Source organism: Panthera tigris, chromosome D2 (genome assembly GCF_018350195.1).
Source record: "Panthera tigris isolate Pti1 chromosome D2, P.tigris_Pti1_mat1.1, whole genome shotgun sequence".
NCBI classification, from domain to species: Eukaryota; Metazoa; Chordata; class Mammalia; order Carnivora; family Felidae; genus Panthera; species Panthera tigris.
The window spans coordinates 11,016,862-11,034,600 of record NC_056670.1 but is presented as its reverse complement, the minus strand read 5'-3'; the positions used below and the strand labels follow the sequence as shown (position 1 = coordinate 11,034,600).

At 38.9% G+C, this 17,739-nt stretch overlaps 1 protein-coding gene across 1 annotated transcript in view; it reads left to right on the top strand.

The window, feature by feature from the left end:
• RYR2 (ryanodine receptor 2) overlaps positions 1 to 17,739 on the top strand; it is a 753,483-nt gene that overhangs the window by 599,756 nt on the left and 135,988 nt on the right. Inside the window, exons 64-67 of the mRNA XM_042960054.1 lie at positions 6,904 to 6,964; positions 8,187 to 8,425; positions 10,091 to 10,172; positions 17,350 to 17,480. Coding sequence (XP_042815988.1) covers positions 6,904 to 6,964; positions 8,187 to 8,425; positions 10,091 to 10,172; positions 17,350 to 17,480 — 513 coding nt within the window. The remainder of the gene's footprint in view (positions 1 to 6,903; positions 6,965 to 8,186; positions 8,426 to 10,090; positions 10,173 to 17,349; positions 17,481 to 17,739) is intronic.

Sequence of the window (17,739 nt, the reverse complement as noted above, 5' to 3'; positions counted from 1 at the left end):
GGAATCCCGTTTGCCATTTTCAAGGACCCATTGCCAACTAATGAAATATTGCTTTTTCATCCCACCATTTTGGTCACTTTTGCTAAGTGGAAATTCTGATTACAAATGCCAAGGATGGTAGAAAATACATAAGTCCTCCTGCTACAGCCTGTTTAAGCCTTTCGGTCAGTTGGAAAGGAAGCAGAATCTGGTAACTAAGCCTCCAACAGGGACAACCGTGGTGCCACAGGTGTATGCAAATCAGCACTTCATAAGGGCTTTATTTTTATATGTGAGATGAATAATAATAAAATACAATCTAATGCCTTAATAGCATTCATCTGATGCATTCATTCAATATTTATTTTTAATTTTTATTAAAAATTTTTTTAATGTTTAATTATTTTTGAGAGAGACAGGGACAGAGAATGAGCAGGGGAGGGGCAGAGAGAGGGAGACACAGAATCTGAAACAGGCTCCAGGCCCTGACAGCTCAGAGCCTGACGCAGGGCTCGAACTCATGAACCAGGAGATCACGACCTGAGCCGAAGTCAGACACTTAACTGACCGAGCCCCGCCAGGCACTCCATCAATCAACATTTATTGTGCTCTGCTGTGTGGGGTCATCCTTTCAGGGTGTGAGAATAGGAAAATGAACATCTCTGCGCTTCTCCACTGTGACCATCTGAGGCCGGTCCAGGCATCGGTCGTCTGTCCTCTCGGAACAAACTGACCATTCTCCCTGAATCCCCTCTTGCTCTTCCAAAGTGTGCTCCACAGCAGTCGGGTCTCCCCACAATCCTGTCTTTCCTATCGCTCTCCTGCAGGTTCGGTGGCTTCCCTTTTCTTGAGAAGAAAATTTCTGAATCTGGCCACATTAGTGTTTCATAGACTATCCCCTAAGTACCCCTCCATCCACCTTCCCTGCCATGTTGTGGCCTGCTGTCTATGCTTCAGCTTAAGTGGCCTTCTCTCTGCTTCTTAAAAGTGTCATATCCCTTTCTGTGCAGGGTCTTTGCACCTGCTGTAATTGCCTACTAGAATGGGGTCCCCAGACATAAGTCTCCTCTCCAGTCCTTCACACTCAGTGGAGTAAACTGCTCACCTCACCCTTCAGATTTCAACCCAAATATTACCTACTCTGTCAGGAAAACCTTCCCCAACCTCCCTGATTTTAGTCCCTCCCCCTACTCTTAGAACATTCTGTTCACTCGAGTACCTGTCCTCCATGATGTCCCCAGAGTCACATCCCTGTCTGGCACAAACCTCTCGGCTCACTGAGGGCTTATTGTTGTATCCGAAGCCTGGCACATAGTAGGTCTTTTATCCACGTCAGGTGACTGAAGGAATGAACCAACTAGGTCTTGCCTTTAGGAAGCCTACATTCCAAAAGAGAAGAGCAGACACTTAGAACAAAGAGATAAGGGCTCTTGATTTGGAATTTTCTTACATTCAGAATAACTGAAATTTTACCTTTTTTTTTTTTTTTTTGGCTTATGAGATGATTAAGAAAAATGTATCCAATTATCCCACATTTCATTAGAATCACATATATATATTTTTTTATTTCTTAAGGTGTCCAAGAAACCACTTAGGGCACTTACACTGAAGAGGAAGTAATGCATAATTAATGACTATTCAAACAAGATCATTAAGCCCAGCCAACCGCGATCCTTTCACCTAGAGGAACTATTTGAGAAGGCACAAAATAGTTATCATTCGGAGGCCTTTTCTACTTTCACACTTCCTGGTAAATTGTTCACGTATTAGTGAGATAGCAGATTGTCCAGAGAGCTGGAGAGTTTCCTAATCTGATAGCGGAGACATTTTTAGGAATGCCTGGAATCAAGCAAACACTCCAAAACTGAGCATAGTACTCCAAAATTTCCTCTGGTTTGTCCTCAGTGACCCTAGAACCCGATGTGGCACGTCATTAATTTGACTCCAGTATTAGCCGCAGGGATGTTAAGTAGGGTAAGTATTGTCACATATTTAAAAGAAGCAGTAGTAGTTCTTGTTAAAATGTTGGGTTTTCTCCCCCCAGGAAGAGATGCCTGATTTAAAAGTTGTTTTTTTTTTTAACGTTTATTTTTTGAGACAGAGAGAGACAGAGCATGAATGGGGGAGGGTCAGAGAGAGAGGGAGACACAGAGTCCGGAGCAGGCTCCAAGCTGTCAGCACAGAGCCCGACGCGGGGCTGGAACTCACGGAGTGCGAGATCATGACCTGAGCTGAAGTCGGACGCCCAACCGACTGAGCCCCCCAGGCGCCCCAAGAGATGCCTGATTTAAACTGCTGTGTAAATCTTAATGTTATGTTTGCAGAGTTTCAGTAGTAAAGTGATACAGTAGATTCTATCAGTTGGTATCTCTCCCTGATTAACAAATTAATGTGTTAAATTTACGTTGACCCATCTGTTATCTCCCCACCCCCAAAACCCATTCAAGTGTTTAAAATGAGGACTGCTCTCTTGTTATCAGGAGATATTAGAAAACTAGTACAGGTACGTATTATCCCTAAGAAGGTTCAGATCGTGCTTGTGTTTAATGGGACACATAATGAAAGGAAAATTACTTAAAGCACTCAGGGTCTCTGAGGATAGTGCATATCTGAAAGTTGGACATGTCATTATGCTGGGAATTTAATAGTTCAGTTATGCGCAATGTGCTGCTTTTGCTGAGTATTGTTGAAATCACTAAAATATTGTTAAGGTCTTTCCCTAGAGTAACAGTTCTGTTGTTTCATGACAGTATACATAGCAAAGGCAAGAGTTTCCTGGATTTAACTTGTTTTATGTGCTATGTAAAAAATAACGCATTTCTTGTGAAGAAATAGGTGAGAAACGACAGAATTAGAGACCTATCATGAAAATAGTATCAGAAAATAGTATTAGAGCGATAACAGCTATTTCTTTTCTTTGAACATACCACTTTGAGAGAATGTACTTACTTCGGGGTAAATAAATAGAATATGTAATTATCTAAAATACATTTTCAGTTTAACTAAAACTTCTCACTAGGTTAAAGTTTCAATAGTTTTATTCTGTTCAGTGTCACAGACTTCGGAAGTAATGAAGTCATTGGCCCTTTTCAGTCTCTTTTTATCCCCTCATCATTTTGAGAGAAATTTGTGCCTCTAGCATAGTTTTATTTCACATTATTAATGAGGATTCTGCCAAGATTAATCGTTTCTTCAAAGAAGCGAACACAATGAGGTATTGTGTCAAGAGCCACGGGAGACAAGTGAGGATGAAGAATAAAAATTAGAAAGTGTGTCACTGCTTTCCCAGTGACTCGAAACATCAGATTACAAAACAGAAGCAGGACACCACACGTCAGATTTTGAATAACATTGAAAACTCCTGACTTACAGGAACCTTATATTAAAAACCACAAAACAAATTGAGATTAAGATACAAAAAGAATATTTTGACTCTAACCTCTTTTAACTTTGTTGTTTTTATTTAGAGAGTTGTCGTGTTTTATGAGTTGGTACAATCATTGTAAAAACCAAACGCTTGCTGTCTCTTGCTGTCAGATTCAGGTATAGGTTATGATTTTAGTTACGTACCTTTCATGCTTACGCACTGATGGGAACACACAGCCTCAGAGACAAGTAGGCAACTAACTCACGGGTGTTTCCTTAAGTGTTGGTCAGCTATGTTTGAAGACAAGGGAAGCAGTTTGGACCTTGAAAGAGCATAAGCTGGAAAATATCAAACTTTTGGTTTTTATTCTAGTCCGAGTAGTGAAGGAATTACATATAGTTAAATACATGAAAATACAATCATCGCTTTAGAATTTTATCATCTTACTCCACTGTCACTAGCCTTTCCTGTTCTTACCGATAGTGTGATTGACATTTCTGGTGATGGCGATCCAGAGAGCCTTCAGAAGGGCGGGGTGCACGGGGTTCTTACCTTATTTAAAGCTCTTGCTACATGCTTTACCTCTTCAAAACTAATCATAAGCTAGGCCTCTACCCCTGCTGGTAGAATTGATGCTTTTGCGTGGTCTGCCCAACAAGATGTTGAAGACTCAATTTGTACTTTTTCTACATTCCTTAGGGGCCTCCCCCCACCATTTTTTTTTTTTACACGGAGATGTTTCCATTCAAAGTTATACTGCGTCTAATATGGAGTATTCCCAGAGCTTATGGTGGGTTACTCTACAATCACAGAAATCTCCCATACGCCCTATGCATTTTCCTCTGACCCCCAGAACTTGTCTGGCCACTGGTACTATTTCCTATTCTTCACAGCCCACAAGATTTCACTGAATACCTGCTGTTTGCCGGACACTATTCTCGGGGCTGGCCTACACCAGGAACAGAAATCCCGCCTCACGAGTTCATAATGAATGGAGGTTTGCAATACCCCAGCCACTCCTTTGGAAAAGGCTCGAAGTACAAACACTGGTCCTCTATAGGAGGAGACAGCAGGCTGGAAGGGAAAGGGAAAAAGAACTGAGTTTTAGGACGAAGAGTGAGGGGCCAGCCTCTCTGACTGGGGGCTAACTAATAACTTCCATTAGAGTCTCACACGTTGCCTTGTGTCCCCTCTCTCTCCTGGGCCTTCTCTTTCTCATTTTCTGGGCCGTCTCCTCCTTATCTTTCACACTTCCAAACATTGGAGGCCCTGAGACCTTTTTTTTCTTCTGTATTTATGCACATGCTGGCCAATTGCATTCAGGCCCATGATTTTTCAAAGTACCTGTATGCTTATGGGGCCCAGATGTGTAGCTCCAACCCAGCTGTGTTCTCTGCCCTCCAGATTTGTGCACCGGCAGCCTATTCTGCATCTCTACCTGACATTAATAGGCCCATCACGCTGAACCTGCCTGAAGCAGATCGCACTGCCCCTAGCTCCCTCATTCTGCTCCTGTCTTGTGCTCTCTCTACCTCAGTAAATCTTACCACCGTTCACCCAACTGCTCATACAAGTGCTCACCCAATTTTGGAGTTATCCCTGATTCCTATCCGTCTCATTTCACGTTCAGTCCATAAGCGAAGGCTGAAAATGAATTCTTAACTTCTTCACTGCTGGTATCCTAATGCAAATTCAGTGTCATTGACTGTAGCAGCTTCCTAACTGGCTTGCACTCTTGCCCTTCCAGAGTTTCGCACAGTGTGAATTAGTCCTTTTAAAATAGAAACCAGAACCCTTCCTGTTCAAAACCTAAGGATATTTTCTATTGCACCTGAAAAAAAAAAAAAAATCGGACCTCTTGCTCTAATTGCAAAACCTGGCCGGTCCCCTCCTCTCTACCTCATACCCCCCTTCTTTCCCCTGAATCTTGATCACACATCAGCCACCTTCACTGCCTTACGTGGAACACCAGCTTCATTTTCTGCCTCAGAGCCTTTGCACATGCTGTTCCCTCTGCCTGGGCCCTTCTCCCAGATACAGGCATGATTTGTTCATTCAAATCTCTGCTCAAATGCCACCTTCTTAGAGCCTTGTGACCACTCACCTTATTACCCTATCCAGTTGCTCTTATCCCTATTCTCTGATATATGTATGTGTGTGTGTGTGTGTGTGTGTGTGTAACTATATATATAGTTATATAATTAATATATATAAATATATAGATTTTACTGTAGCCTGGTATTAGGTTCATATTGATTTTTTTCTTAATATTTTATTAACTGTGTCCTCCATTAAAATGCAAGTACCATGAGAACTCTGTTTCACTTATAACTGGAAGTTTCAGAATGCCTGGTATTTGACATGTATTTATTGAGTGAATGAATAATTAAATGAGTAATACTTCCATGGGCTGCAGGGAAAGCCCTACTAATCAATAGACAGGGACATAACAAATTCTGCCTTTCTGCTGATTTTGTCTTCATTATTACCAGAAATTCTGAGAATCAAAGCACGAGATGAATGGAACATTTTATCAAAGAACTCAGACTCTAGCAATGAACACCTTAGTTTTCTTTTTTCTTATGTATATCATATCACTAAACTGTCTTATCCAGATTCTAAGGCAGTTGTTAATTTTCATATATATTAGGATTTTTTTTTTTTTTTTTTTTTTGCCTAAAGAATGCAACATACTCAAATGTTAGTAAAAATGTACATTCAGACCTCAGGACCCGGGAAATGACTGTATGTATTATAAATAGGGAACTATAAAATGAGGAAGCGATAATGGCAAGCTGTATTGTGAGTGGCCAAATTACTTTGTAACTTTGGATTCATCCTTTTATTTCTTTGCTATTATGTATCTTCATCACAAAGTAAAATAGGTACAGTAATTCATAATTCATATTTCCGTACTTTCTGGTAAAATACACAGTTAAAATGGGTGAATGTCATCTTTCAAGAAAAGCCATCCCCATTTCAAATATCTGAGAAGGGTAGGATTTAACTTCTTCAGCTTCTGATGCTTATTTATGTGATAGTTTGGTGGCTCATTTTCACCGAAGGCCAAAAACACTTGGGCAAAATAATTCATCCTAATGCAGTTGAATGGAATAAGAAAGCAGAGACGCTTGGGTAATTGCAAAGGAATTCAATTTATTTATGGGACTTTTAGCCCATCTCGTTTCAGAAAGGATATGAGCTGATTTTAAAAAGTTGATACACATTATGACTTAGGAGGAAGATGAGCCAATATGGGGAGGTGACTGTATTTGAAGAGTTCAGTTAAAACACTTCAGCCTGGCACAGTGCTTTGAATGCTTCTCGAGTATGTCAGCTATTTGATGAAACATGCTTTATTGCTTTTCTACTTACATTTGCATAACCACTTTCGAGCAGAAAAACCGCATGATTTTAAACTTGATTATCAAAAAATCTTGTTAATTGAGTTACTGTCGGGTTGTTCTGTTGACTAATTTTTGGTACACAAATATTACCAGAAAAGGTCGCTGAGAAATCCTCCGGGCAATTTATATAGCATTTTGTTTGCTCTTTAGGAAATGATGCCACATCAATTGTCAACTGTCTTCATATTTTGGGTCAGACTTTGGATGCAAGGTAAATGGATACGTTTTTGTCTAAGTGAGCGTAACAGTGCTACACTTAAAAGAATACTAAGACATACCTTGTCTCTTGATTTCAGTGTTTGGAATTGTAATAAACGCTTGTGGGTGAAAACGTATTTTGTAAATTACTAATAAATGGCATTCTGTTATTTTTGTGATCATATATATATATATCGTTATTTAAATTTCAAGCAATGTCTGTAGCAGCTAGGTATGTAACTGAAGGTCGAAACGGGAATGTATCATGTCAAGTAAAGATGATGGTAAGCTGCAACTTCAGAGGTCTCAGTAGCTTCTAGGTGTGGTAACTTGTGTTCCACACTTATGATAACATTTAGCTTTATAAGGACATGAGCTTTATTCTTATTTTACAGATGAGCGAAGTGAAGCTTAAGATTGCATAGTAAGTGTGGAAGTAGGCCAGTTCCCAAGTCCGTGTACTTTCTACTCTGCCCTCCCAGCCACAGGACCGGAAACCCAATCGTTTGCCTCAATACCAAATCCGTGTATCTCGCAGGAGTGATTCAGCCTTTAAGTCATACATTTATTTCACTTATTATCCAGGATAGATCTAAATAAAAATTCCTCCATGTCTCCTACAGAGAATATCCCATGATACTCTCGGGTTCTTTATTTTTGCCTTTAAAATTTTACTTGAGGTGTTTTGTATAATAAATGAAAAAAGTAGATGCTATTAGATCCCTTCATTTCCTACTAGAAATAGTGGCATTAGGGGGTCACTTCTGTACAAAGTTCAGCCTTTAGAGGCTCATTTAGCTGATGGCTACACTTCACTCCTAAAACATTTACATCATTTAATGACTTGGCGTAGCAGGGATTCAACGTTTCTTTCACAGCCGTTGCCTCAGAAACCGTTTCGGTTGTGTTGGATTTGGGGATTGGCTGGCTCAAAACCTGTGTTTTGCTCATTATGAAACAAATACTCAAAATTGCTAGAAAATACAGAGCATGAGCGCTGCCTCTTGATCTGGGCCCTCATTAAGTTGACGGTGAAGACATTTGGGAAAGGTTATGCATTCGCAGGGCAATATATTACTGTAAATTCGAGTACGTTGAAAACGTTTATTGAGGGTGAATTGAAGTAATCGGCTGAGTGAAAGTCACGGATGAGTACCCAAAGTAGAAGCATGTGTTATTTCTAATTCCACTTGGTCCTTTTGCAAGGTGTCTGTTCTCCCTTCTCTCATTGCTAGGACCGTCATGAAGACTGGCCTGGAGAGTGTTAAAAGTGCGCTCAGAACGTTTCTGGACAATGCGGCAGAAGATCTGGAGAAGACGATGGAGAATCTCAAGCAGGGCCAGTTCACCCACACCCGAAACCAACCCAAAGGTGTTACTCAGATTATCAATTATACCACGGTGGCTCTGTTGCCAATGCTGTCATCATTATTTGAGCATATTGGCCAGCATCAGTTCGGAGAAGATCTAATATGTATGTAAACCTATTACTTAGACTTTCACTATCTAATGGTACAATGAGAAATTGTAAAAGCCCCATCAAGCGCTGCTTATCCATTGAAATGCACTCTTTTTTTTTTTTGCCCCCAGAACACTCGGTTGACATTTGAGTTACAGAAACCATTCTTAGAGAGGTAGATCACTGAATCACATGCATTCACAGAAGGGACCAGAAGGTAGTGGTGGTGGGCAGTCATTTCCACCTTGTTCGAGTGCAGGTTCCAAATTTTGCTGCTTCTCTGTTCCCTCCTTCCATGGAATTTTTCTAATGCTGTTTGACCACGGGATGTGCCACATTGTTTTCCGATTACGTCTGAGTCAGTGCACATTGTTCTACAAGCTGTAATTCTGACAAAGTCCGTGGCTAAACAATTGGCCTACTACAGTGGCTCACACGCTTTCTATTTGTAGGTATTGGTCTGTTTTTATGGATTTAATCGGCTATTTTTGCATAGATTTCCATAATTATTAAAAATATCCACAGAATGCTAGTAGCAATGCAAAACACAATGATACGCGACCTGTCCCAATTTCCGACCCTCCTACTGATGTTGAGCGTGAGAGATGTAAGCCCTTGTTAAGTGGGTCTTAAAGACATGCCTACTCAGACTCTCCACCTTGTAGGTCTCCCAGTGAAGTACGGCTGTGTGTGAAAACCACTGTGTTACTCAGTGGATAACACAGCCGCTACTCGCAGCACATGTCCTTGAGCCATTGTAGGAGCACTGCAGTGCAGTGTGGACACGGAACCAGGTCCGGAGGACAAGGATGATTTCTCCATTCATGTCATGGTACATTCTCCAGGAAATACTAGAAGAGTTGGGATTAGAAAGCCAAGGTTCTTAGATTTTCTTTCTTGCCTTTTAAACATGCCTTGTCGGATCATAGATCACCTATAAGGTTTTATTTTAGTTTCTGGCTTCTCTATAAGATTGGCTTCCCGATGCCTTGAATGTCAGGTCAAAAACAAGTAATTCACGACCTCCTCCAGCACTCTCATTATTGTTCACTTAGGTGTTGAAATAAAAGACACAGTCTTTACATACCTTCAAAACAGGAGACACAATCTGCCTGACCTTCCCAAATATTCTTGTGCTTAATTTTATTCTTGAAGAAATCTTTTTTTCTTCCATCTGCAGAAAAATTATTTTTAAAATGTTCCTGAAAATGTTCTGAATAATTATAGTCCATTCCATAGAATGCTTTCAGCTCCTTAAAGAAATGAATTTTGTTTGAGAAATATTTTTTTATTTCATTTTACATATCTATTTGTTCTAATTTTGCTTTAAAAACAATTTTTTTTAATGTCTATTTATTTTTGAGAGAGAGAGACACAGAGCATGAGCAGGGGTAGGGCAGAGACAGAGGGAGACACAGACTCTGAAGCAGGCCCCAGGCTCCAAGCTGTCAGCACAGAGCCCGACGTGGGGCTCAAACTCACGAACTGCGAGATCATGACCTGAGCTGAAGTCGGACATTTAACCGACTGAGCCAACCAGGCACCCCCCTAATTTTTATTTTTTTAAAAAATGCTAAAACATAAGTATGCCCTCAATATGGAATTTTGGTTTTATTCTAAAATTTCTTAAGACAGTGTATAAATAACAAGTGTTTTTGTTCTGTTTTTATTTTTATTTAGTGGAAGATGTACAGGTGTCATGTTATAGAATTCTGACTAGCTTATATGCTTTGGGAACCAGCAAAAGTATTTATGTGGAAAGGTAAGATTTTAAAACTAACTTTGTGTTTCAAGTGTTAAAACTAACTTGTGTTAAAACTAACTTGTGTTTCAAGTGTTACAACCATTTATTTCAAGTCTTTGCTTTATCATTTTTTCCTTAGTTATACACTAAACAACGAGATCGACATACTGAATTCTTTGGGAGTAATTGAACAATCTTTAAGCTAAATTTGAATTGATACAATAAAAGTCGATCAAGTTATGTAAAAAAAAAAAAAAAACGTAAAGCACTAATGGTAAAGACCATATTCAATGTAAAGATTAAACAGAGCATTTATGAGTCCAGTTTATGAAGGAATCTGCTAGAAGAATTCCTCATATGTATCTGAAAAGCAAATTAAGCATGAATATAGGCAGTTACTAAAACCAGCTTTATTTTTCATGTTTTCACATTCAAGATGAAGAGATCTTCAGATGATGTGGACAGGTCAAGTTCAGGTGTCCCACTGAATTTTAAAATAAGAGGTCACTCGCAACTTCAGTAAAAAGACTTCTGTGAAAAAGAGAAGAAAAAGACGGCAGTTTTTTTTAAAGGCTAGACTAAAGAAAATGACATTTGGCGAGAAGACTGATGAAATAAATCAGTGAAAGGATATTCTAGTGGAATAATACTGAAAAGTTGTAAATTCTCCCCCAGTTAATCTACTATGATACAATTTCAAGTAGAAATTTGGGTTTTGGGGTGCCTGGATGGCTCAGTCAGTTAAGCATCTGACTTCCGCTCAGGTCACGATCTCATGGTTCATGAGTTAAAGCCCTGCATCGGGCTGTGTGCTGACAGCTTGGAGCCTGGAGCCTGCTTCGGATTCTGTGTCTCCCTCTCGCTACCCCTCCTCTACTCGCATTCTGTCTCTTTCTCTCTCAAAAATAAACATTTAAAAAATTTGTTTTCTTAAAGTTTTTTAAGAAATTTGTTTTTTATTGAAATTTGGGAAATTCATTTGAAAGTTCATTTGAAAGAATGACTCACAAGACTAGCCAATAAAATTTTGAGAGAGGAAAAGGTAATGCAAGAGTACTCACTCATCTGGCCTACCAACTGTTAAAACTTACAAAGCATCAATAAGTAGGGGTGCCTGTTGGCTTCGTCAGTTAAGGGTCTGACTCTGGGTTATGATGTCACCACTCCTGAGATTGAGCTGACAGTGCAGAGCCTGCGTGGGATTCTGTCTCTCCCTCTCTCTCTGCTCCTCCCCTGCTCATGCTGTCTCTCTCTCTCTCTCTCTCTCTCTCTCTCTCGATAAATATGTTTTTAAAAATAATAAAAATAAAGCATCAATAATTAAAATAGGGTGGCAACTACATAGAGCTAGAACAATTAATCCGTATAAAAGGACAACTGAGTTCACTCTGAATATTTTTTACCTGTATTTTCTTTTTTTTAATTTTTTTTTTTTTTAACGTTTATTTATCTTTGAGACAGAGAGAGACAGAGCATGAACGGGGGAGGGGCAGAGAGAGAGGGAGACACAGAATCGGAAGCAGGCTCCAGGCTCTGAGCCATCAGCCCAGAGCCCGACGCGGGGCTCGAACCCACGAACCGTGAGATCGTGACCTGAGCAGAAGTCGGACGCATAACCTACTGCGCCACCCAGGCGCCCTACCTGTATTTTCTTTAAAACATATTTTATTAACTTTATTTATTTATTTTTTTATTTTGAGAGAGAGAAAGAAACAGAGCACACAAGCAGGGGAGGGGTAGAGGGAGAGGAAGGGAGAATCCAAGCAGGCTATGTGCTGCCAGCGCAGAGACTGATGGGGAGCTCGAATCGCAGACCATGAGATCTTAACCTGAGCCAAAGTCAACAGCCGGACGCTTAACCGACTGAGCCACCCAGGCGCCCCTACCTATATTTTCAGTTAATCTCTTTTCATATGATTTTTTAGGGCTTCAAATATTTTATACTGAGGGAGTTTTATAATTTATTGTTACCTCATTTTTGAAAAATGAATGTTTTTTTCATTTCCATAAGTGATGTTAATCTCCGTTCATAGTTTTCTATTTATTTATGTATATGTATTTAAATATATATAAAATCTATATATATTTAATTTTATTTGTTTTAGTTATAGTTTAGTTATTGTCTCAGTTTAGTTATAGTTCAGTTTATTTTAGTTACAGATTAAAGAATAGGCATATATTAAAGGATCATGATAACATCTCACTGTTTTTCCGGAAAATTGATTCACTTGACACTGTCAAGTTTACAAGAAAAGCCTTGTTTCCTCACATTTTCCTCATTTCTGATTATTATTCTTTTTACTATTTAAAAATACAATAGTTAAAAATGGGATCCAATGTTAATTTCAAAAAAAAAATTTTTTTTTACTGTTTATTTATTTTTGAGACAGAGAGAGACAGAGCATGAGCGGGGAAGGGGCAGAGAGAGAGAGGGAAACACAGAATCGGAAGCAGGCCCCAGGCTCCGAGCCATCAGCACAGAGCCTGATGCGGGGCTGGAACTCATCAACTGCCAAGATCGTGACCTGAGGTGAAGTCGGACACTTAACCGACTGAGCCACCCAGGCGTCCCTCCAATGTTAATTTCCAATGCACTTCTGTAACTCCCACTTCTCAGCCATTGTTTTGTGTTTACTCTGCCATTTTTCTTTATTTTATGAATTGCCTTTCATATCTCTTGTCCATTTTTCTATTAATGCGTTATTTTACTGATTAGTAATGAATTTTATCTATTAAAACCATTTTATTTATAGCAAATATTAACCTCTTGCCTGTTCTTTTCCCATCTTTGTGACTTATAGCATTTTTATAACTTTATAGTGCTTCTATATGAAACTATGTAAAGATAATATCTTATGACCTGGGAATTTTTTTTTATATAACCTGTCAATTATTTCAAGTGTGTTTATTCTTCTTAGTTTAATATTTTTAGAAAAGTGATACCACACTCATAACAGCTAGAAGTTAAAATATTTATCTCTGGGGCACTTGAGTGGCTCAGTCGGTTGAGCCTCCGACTTCAGCTCAGGTCATGATCTCGCAGTTAGTGAGTTCGAGCCCCGGATCAGGCTCTGTGCTGGCAGCTCAGAGCCTGGAGCCTGCTTCGGATTCTCTGTCTCCCTGTCTGTCCCTCTCCTGCTTGCACTTTCTCTCTCTCTCCCTCTCAAAATAAATAAACATTAAAAAAAAAAAAAACTTATCCTTTTAGGTTTTTCATTCTTTTTGTTGTTTACATTTAGCTTTTTAATCCTTTACTCATTCAATAAAAATTTAGTAAGCACCAGGTTCTGTGATAACAACCGTAATAAGCAAGATAGATCCCTACTCTCAAAGACCTTAGACCTAATGAGGAACAAAAAACAAAACAAGTAAAGTGAAGAATGTAATATTGGCAGCTTATCATGGGTCAGTAAGCACACATTAAAGAGAATGACATGGGGTGTTCAGAAATGTATGTTTTAGAATGTTTTGAAACGCAGAACTTTCCTCCATTCAACAGAAAGCAGGTAGTAGGTAAGTCAGCTATAAGTAGGTGTGTGTCTCCTGGCTTCCATTTTTCTCAATGAAATATGCCTCAGCCAAGTGATGATTGAGAAAAGAAATGTAAGAAGTTCGAGGAAAGTAGTGAATGTCCGGAATGATCATCTCTGGAGTAAGAGGGGAATTTACTGGAAATGAATCTGAATTTCATGTTTCTCTTTAGGTGTTATGTAGAATTCAAATTAAAATTTTAAAACCATCCTCCATGTGGAAAGTATTTATCTTTAAGTGAAATGTCGTTGACATACAATGTTATATTAGTTTCAGGTGCACAGCTTAGTGACTGGACAGTTCCCTATATTACACCATGCTGAGCACTCTGAGGGTAGTTACCATCTGTCGCAGCACAACATTATTACAATATTATTGACTGTATTCCTTATGCTGCACTTTTCATCTCTGTGATCTATATCTAGAAGTTTATTCCTCTTGATCTCCTTTACCTAGTTCACCCATCCCCCAACCTCCTCCCAAAGGAAAGATTTATTAAATATTTCTTTTATCTACTGATTTAAAATAAGACCTTCATTCTGTACTGTGGTAATAGATTAAATAGGTTATATTTCTAGAATCTCTATTTTGTTCTGTTATTTGACTTTTTTTTTTATTTTTTTTTTTTTTTATTTTTTTATTTTTTTTATTTTTGGGACAGAGAGAGACAGAGCATGAATGGGGGAGGGGCAGAGAGAGAGGGAGACACAGAATCGGAAACAGGCTCCAGGCTCTGAGCCATCAGCCCAGAGCCTGACGCGGGGCTCGAACTCACGGACCGCGAGATCGTGACCTGGTTGAAGTCGGACGCTTAACCGACTGCGCCACCCAGGCGCCCCTTATTTGACTTTTTAAATTATTAGATCAGTACCATGTAGCCTGAATTGTTATGATACATTGTATCATAACATATGATACATTTATGATACATTGTAGTATCTGGTAATCCAAACTCTCTCATAACCTCAGCAGTGCTCTCATTGTTATTCTTTTTACCTCTGGTTTTTCCTTGATAAACTTTGGGATTCTTTTGTTAGGATCTAAAAAAGATACATTTTTTTTTTAAATTTTTCTTGCAGTTATAAAGTCATTTGGGGAGAGTATAAAAATGAAAATTGGGGGGGGGGGGTGCCTGGTGGCTCAGTCAGTTGAGCGTCCAACTTCGGCTCAGGTCATGATCCCGCGGTCTGTGAGTTCGAGCCCTGTGTTGGACTCTGTGCTGACAGCTTGGAGCCTGGAGCCTGGTTCGGATTCTGTGTCTCCCTCTCTCTGCACCTCCCCCTCTCACACTCTGTCTGTCTCTCTTAAAAATAAATAAATATCAAAAAAAATTTGTAATGAAAATTGGAAGATGAGTAAAAGGTATCTTGGAAAAAATGAAAGAGTGTCACTGTACTGAGAAAAATGTAGGTATCTTAATAAGCATCATATAAAAAACCTGCTATTTCCAAAATACGAATAATCACAGTTGGTCTGAGAATTACTAATTGAATCAAAATTTTAAAGTAAATTATTAAATAGTTCACATGTATTATTAATAAAATAAAAGGACTTGTCCAGTCAGATGTAAGAGAATTCATTACTTTGGGGTCATATATGAAACATTTTAGGCTATTAAATTCTTTAAGTATATTCTCATTATTTTCAAACTTTTATTGAACTCCTATTATGTGTCAGAAATTTTGCAATTCTGCATCCCAGTTTTTAGGTAAGGAAAGCAAAACAGAAAGAGAGTAATTTTCCTAAAGTGATACAAGTATCAGGAATAAGTTTGGGACTCAGGTCTGTCTGAATCAAAGCCTGTTCCCTTTGTGATTTCTTGCTATCCTAAATTATTTTTAGTAATAAAATGTTTTTCAGTGTTTGAATTAAACTCTGTGTTATTCAGTTATTCAGTGTCATTCTATGAAGAGATATTTTCTCCTAGCTGACTAAATGTCTAGTCATTTTTAATTAAAATATTAAACTATTCGGCGTTGTTAATTTTATGTAGTCATATATTTTTCCATTAGGAATTTAAAGCTACCAAAGAGAATTGTATGATCTTTTCTTAATTAGATAGATTTTATGGACTTTTAAAGTAAAATATTTATGTAATTTCAGGAGGTCATAATATGCTGAAATAACTCATATTGTCCTACATTTAATAAACATGTGCCAGCGAATCCTTGGATTATGTAGGTAGCTAAGGGAAAGAGAGAATTTTTTTTTTAATTTTTTTTTAACGTTTATTTATTTTTGAGACAGAGAGAGAGAGACAGAGCATGAATGGGGGAGGGTCAGAGAGAGGGAGACACAGAATCTGAAACAGGCTCCAGGCTCTGAGCTGTCAGCACAGAGCCCGACGCGGGGCTCTCACGGACCGCAAGATCATGACCGAGCTGAAGTCAGCCGCTCAATGGACTGAGCCACCCAAGGGCCCCAGGAAAGTGAGAATTTATGTCACTGGCAGGGGGAGCCATGAGTCATGAACTGCCCTGAATCAATTGATCCCAGAATGATTCCTTCAACCTCTTCCTTCCCTTAAAAACGATGAATCAATTTTAAGTGTTATTAATAGTTTTTGGTATATATTATGTCTTAATATTTCATAGCTACCTTGAAATTACTTAGTAAATTTTCAGAAAATTGTATTAGTGTGTTGGTATCACTACTTTATTTTTTTTTAATGTTTATTCACCTAGTAAGAATTCTTCCTCAGTAGGTCATTATGTTTAAAAAAAGAAGATGTAAAAAAAGGAAGCAAAGCAAAAGAAATGTCCAGACTCATTGGGGGGGATTTGACAGGGTTTTTCTTGTTATTTTGGTCTATAATGTTTTAACTTATTTTTTAATGTTTTATGTATTTTTTTAAATGTCTCAAAAATATGGATGTATTTATTTTTGAGAGAGAGACAGAGCACAAGCAGGGGAGGGGCAGAGAGAGAGAGAGACACAGAATCAGAAGCAGGCTCCAGGCTCTGAGCGGTCAGCACAGAGCCCGATGCAGGGGTGGAACTCACAAACCGTGAGATCGTGATCTGAGCTGAAGTCAGACACTTAACTGACTGAGCCACCCAGATGCCCCAATGTTTTATTTATTTTAGAGAGAGACAGAGACCACAAGCAGGGGAGGGGCAGAGAGAGCGGGTTCAGAGGATTTGGAGTGAGCTCTGAGCTGACTGCAGCAAGCCTGATGCAGGGCTCAAACCCACGAACTGTGAGATCATGACCTGAGCCAAAGTCAGATGCTCCCCTGACTGAGCCACCCACGCACCCCTTAACTTCTTTTTAAACTAACGGATGATTTGGCTGTTTTTAAATGGTGGAGACTTTGCTATTGAAAGCAGATGATGTTTTGCAATGTAGAAATTGGATTTTGGGGTTACTTTTATTATTTGCGTGATTATTATCCCTCTAATGTTAGTTTTTTTGTTTTTAATTTTTTTTAAGTTTTTTTTTTTTTTTTTTTATTTTTGAGACACAGAGAGCCAGAGCATGAGCAGGGGAGGGGCAGAGAGAGAGGGAGGCACAGAATCCGAAGCAGATTCCATGCTCTGAGCTGTCAGCTTAACTGACTGAGCCACCCAGGCGCCCCTCTAACGTTAGTTTTAAACTTGTTGCCTTTAGTGTAACTTCTTCATTCACTTGGAAGACCTAAAAAACAAACATTTTGCACTTGCAGGCAACGCTCTGCATTAGGAGAATGTCTTGCTGCTTTTGCTGGTGCCTTTCCTGTCGCATTTTTGGAAACTCATCTCGACAAACATAACATCTACTCTATCTACAATACCAAGTCATCGCGAGAAAGAGCAGGTAATGCAGAAGAAGCATGTTCAGTATTTGAGATATGACCTTGACACGTAATGACATCTACTGTATTTTCCTACAGTGATTTTTTTCATGGACCATTTCAATTTATTATCTCCAATGCTATTTGTTTTTAAATGTTATGATTTGGAATTCTCTGGAATGTCGTATACTATCCCCATAGTGTCTCTGCAAGAAAAGTCGTTTAATTTCTTCAAATTAGCCCTCCTAAGACAAAATAATTGGCAGAAATGGAAATAAATAG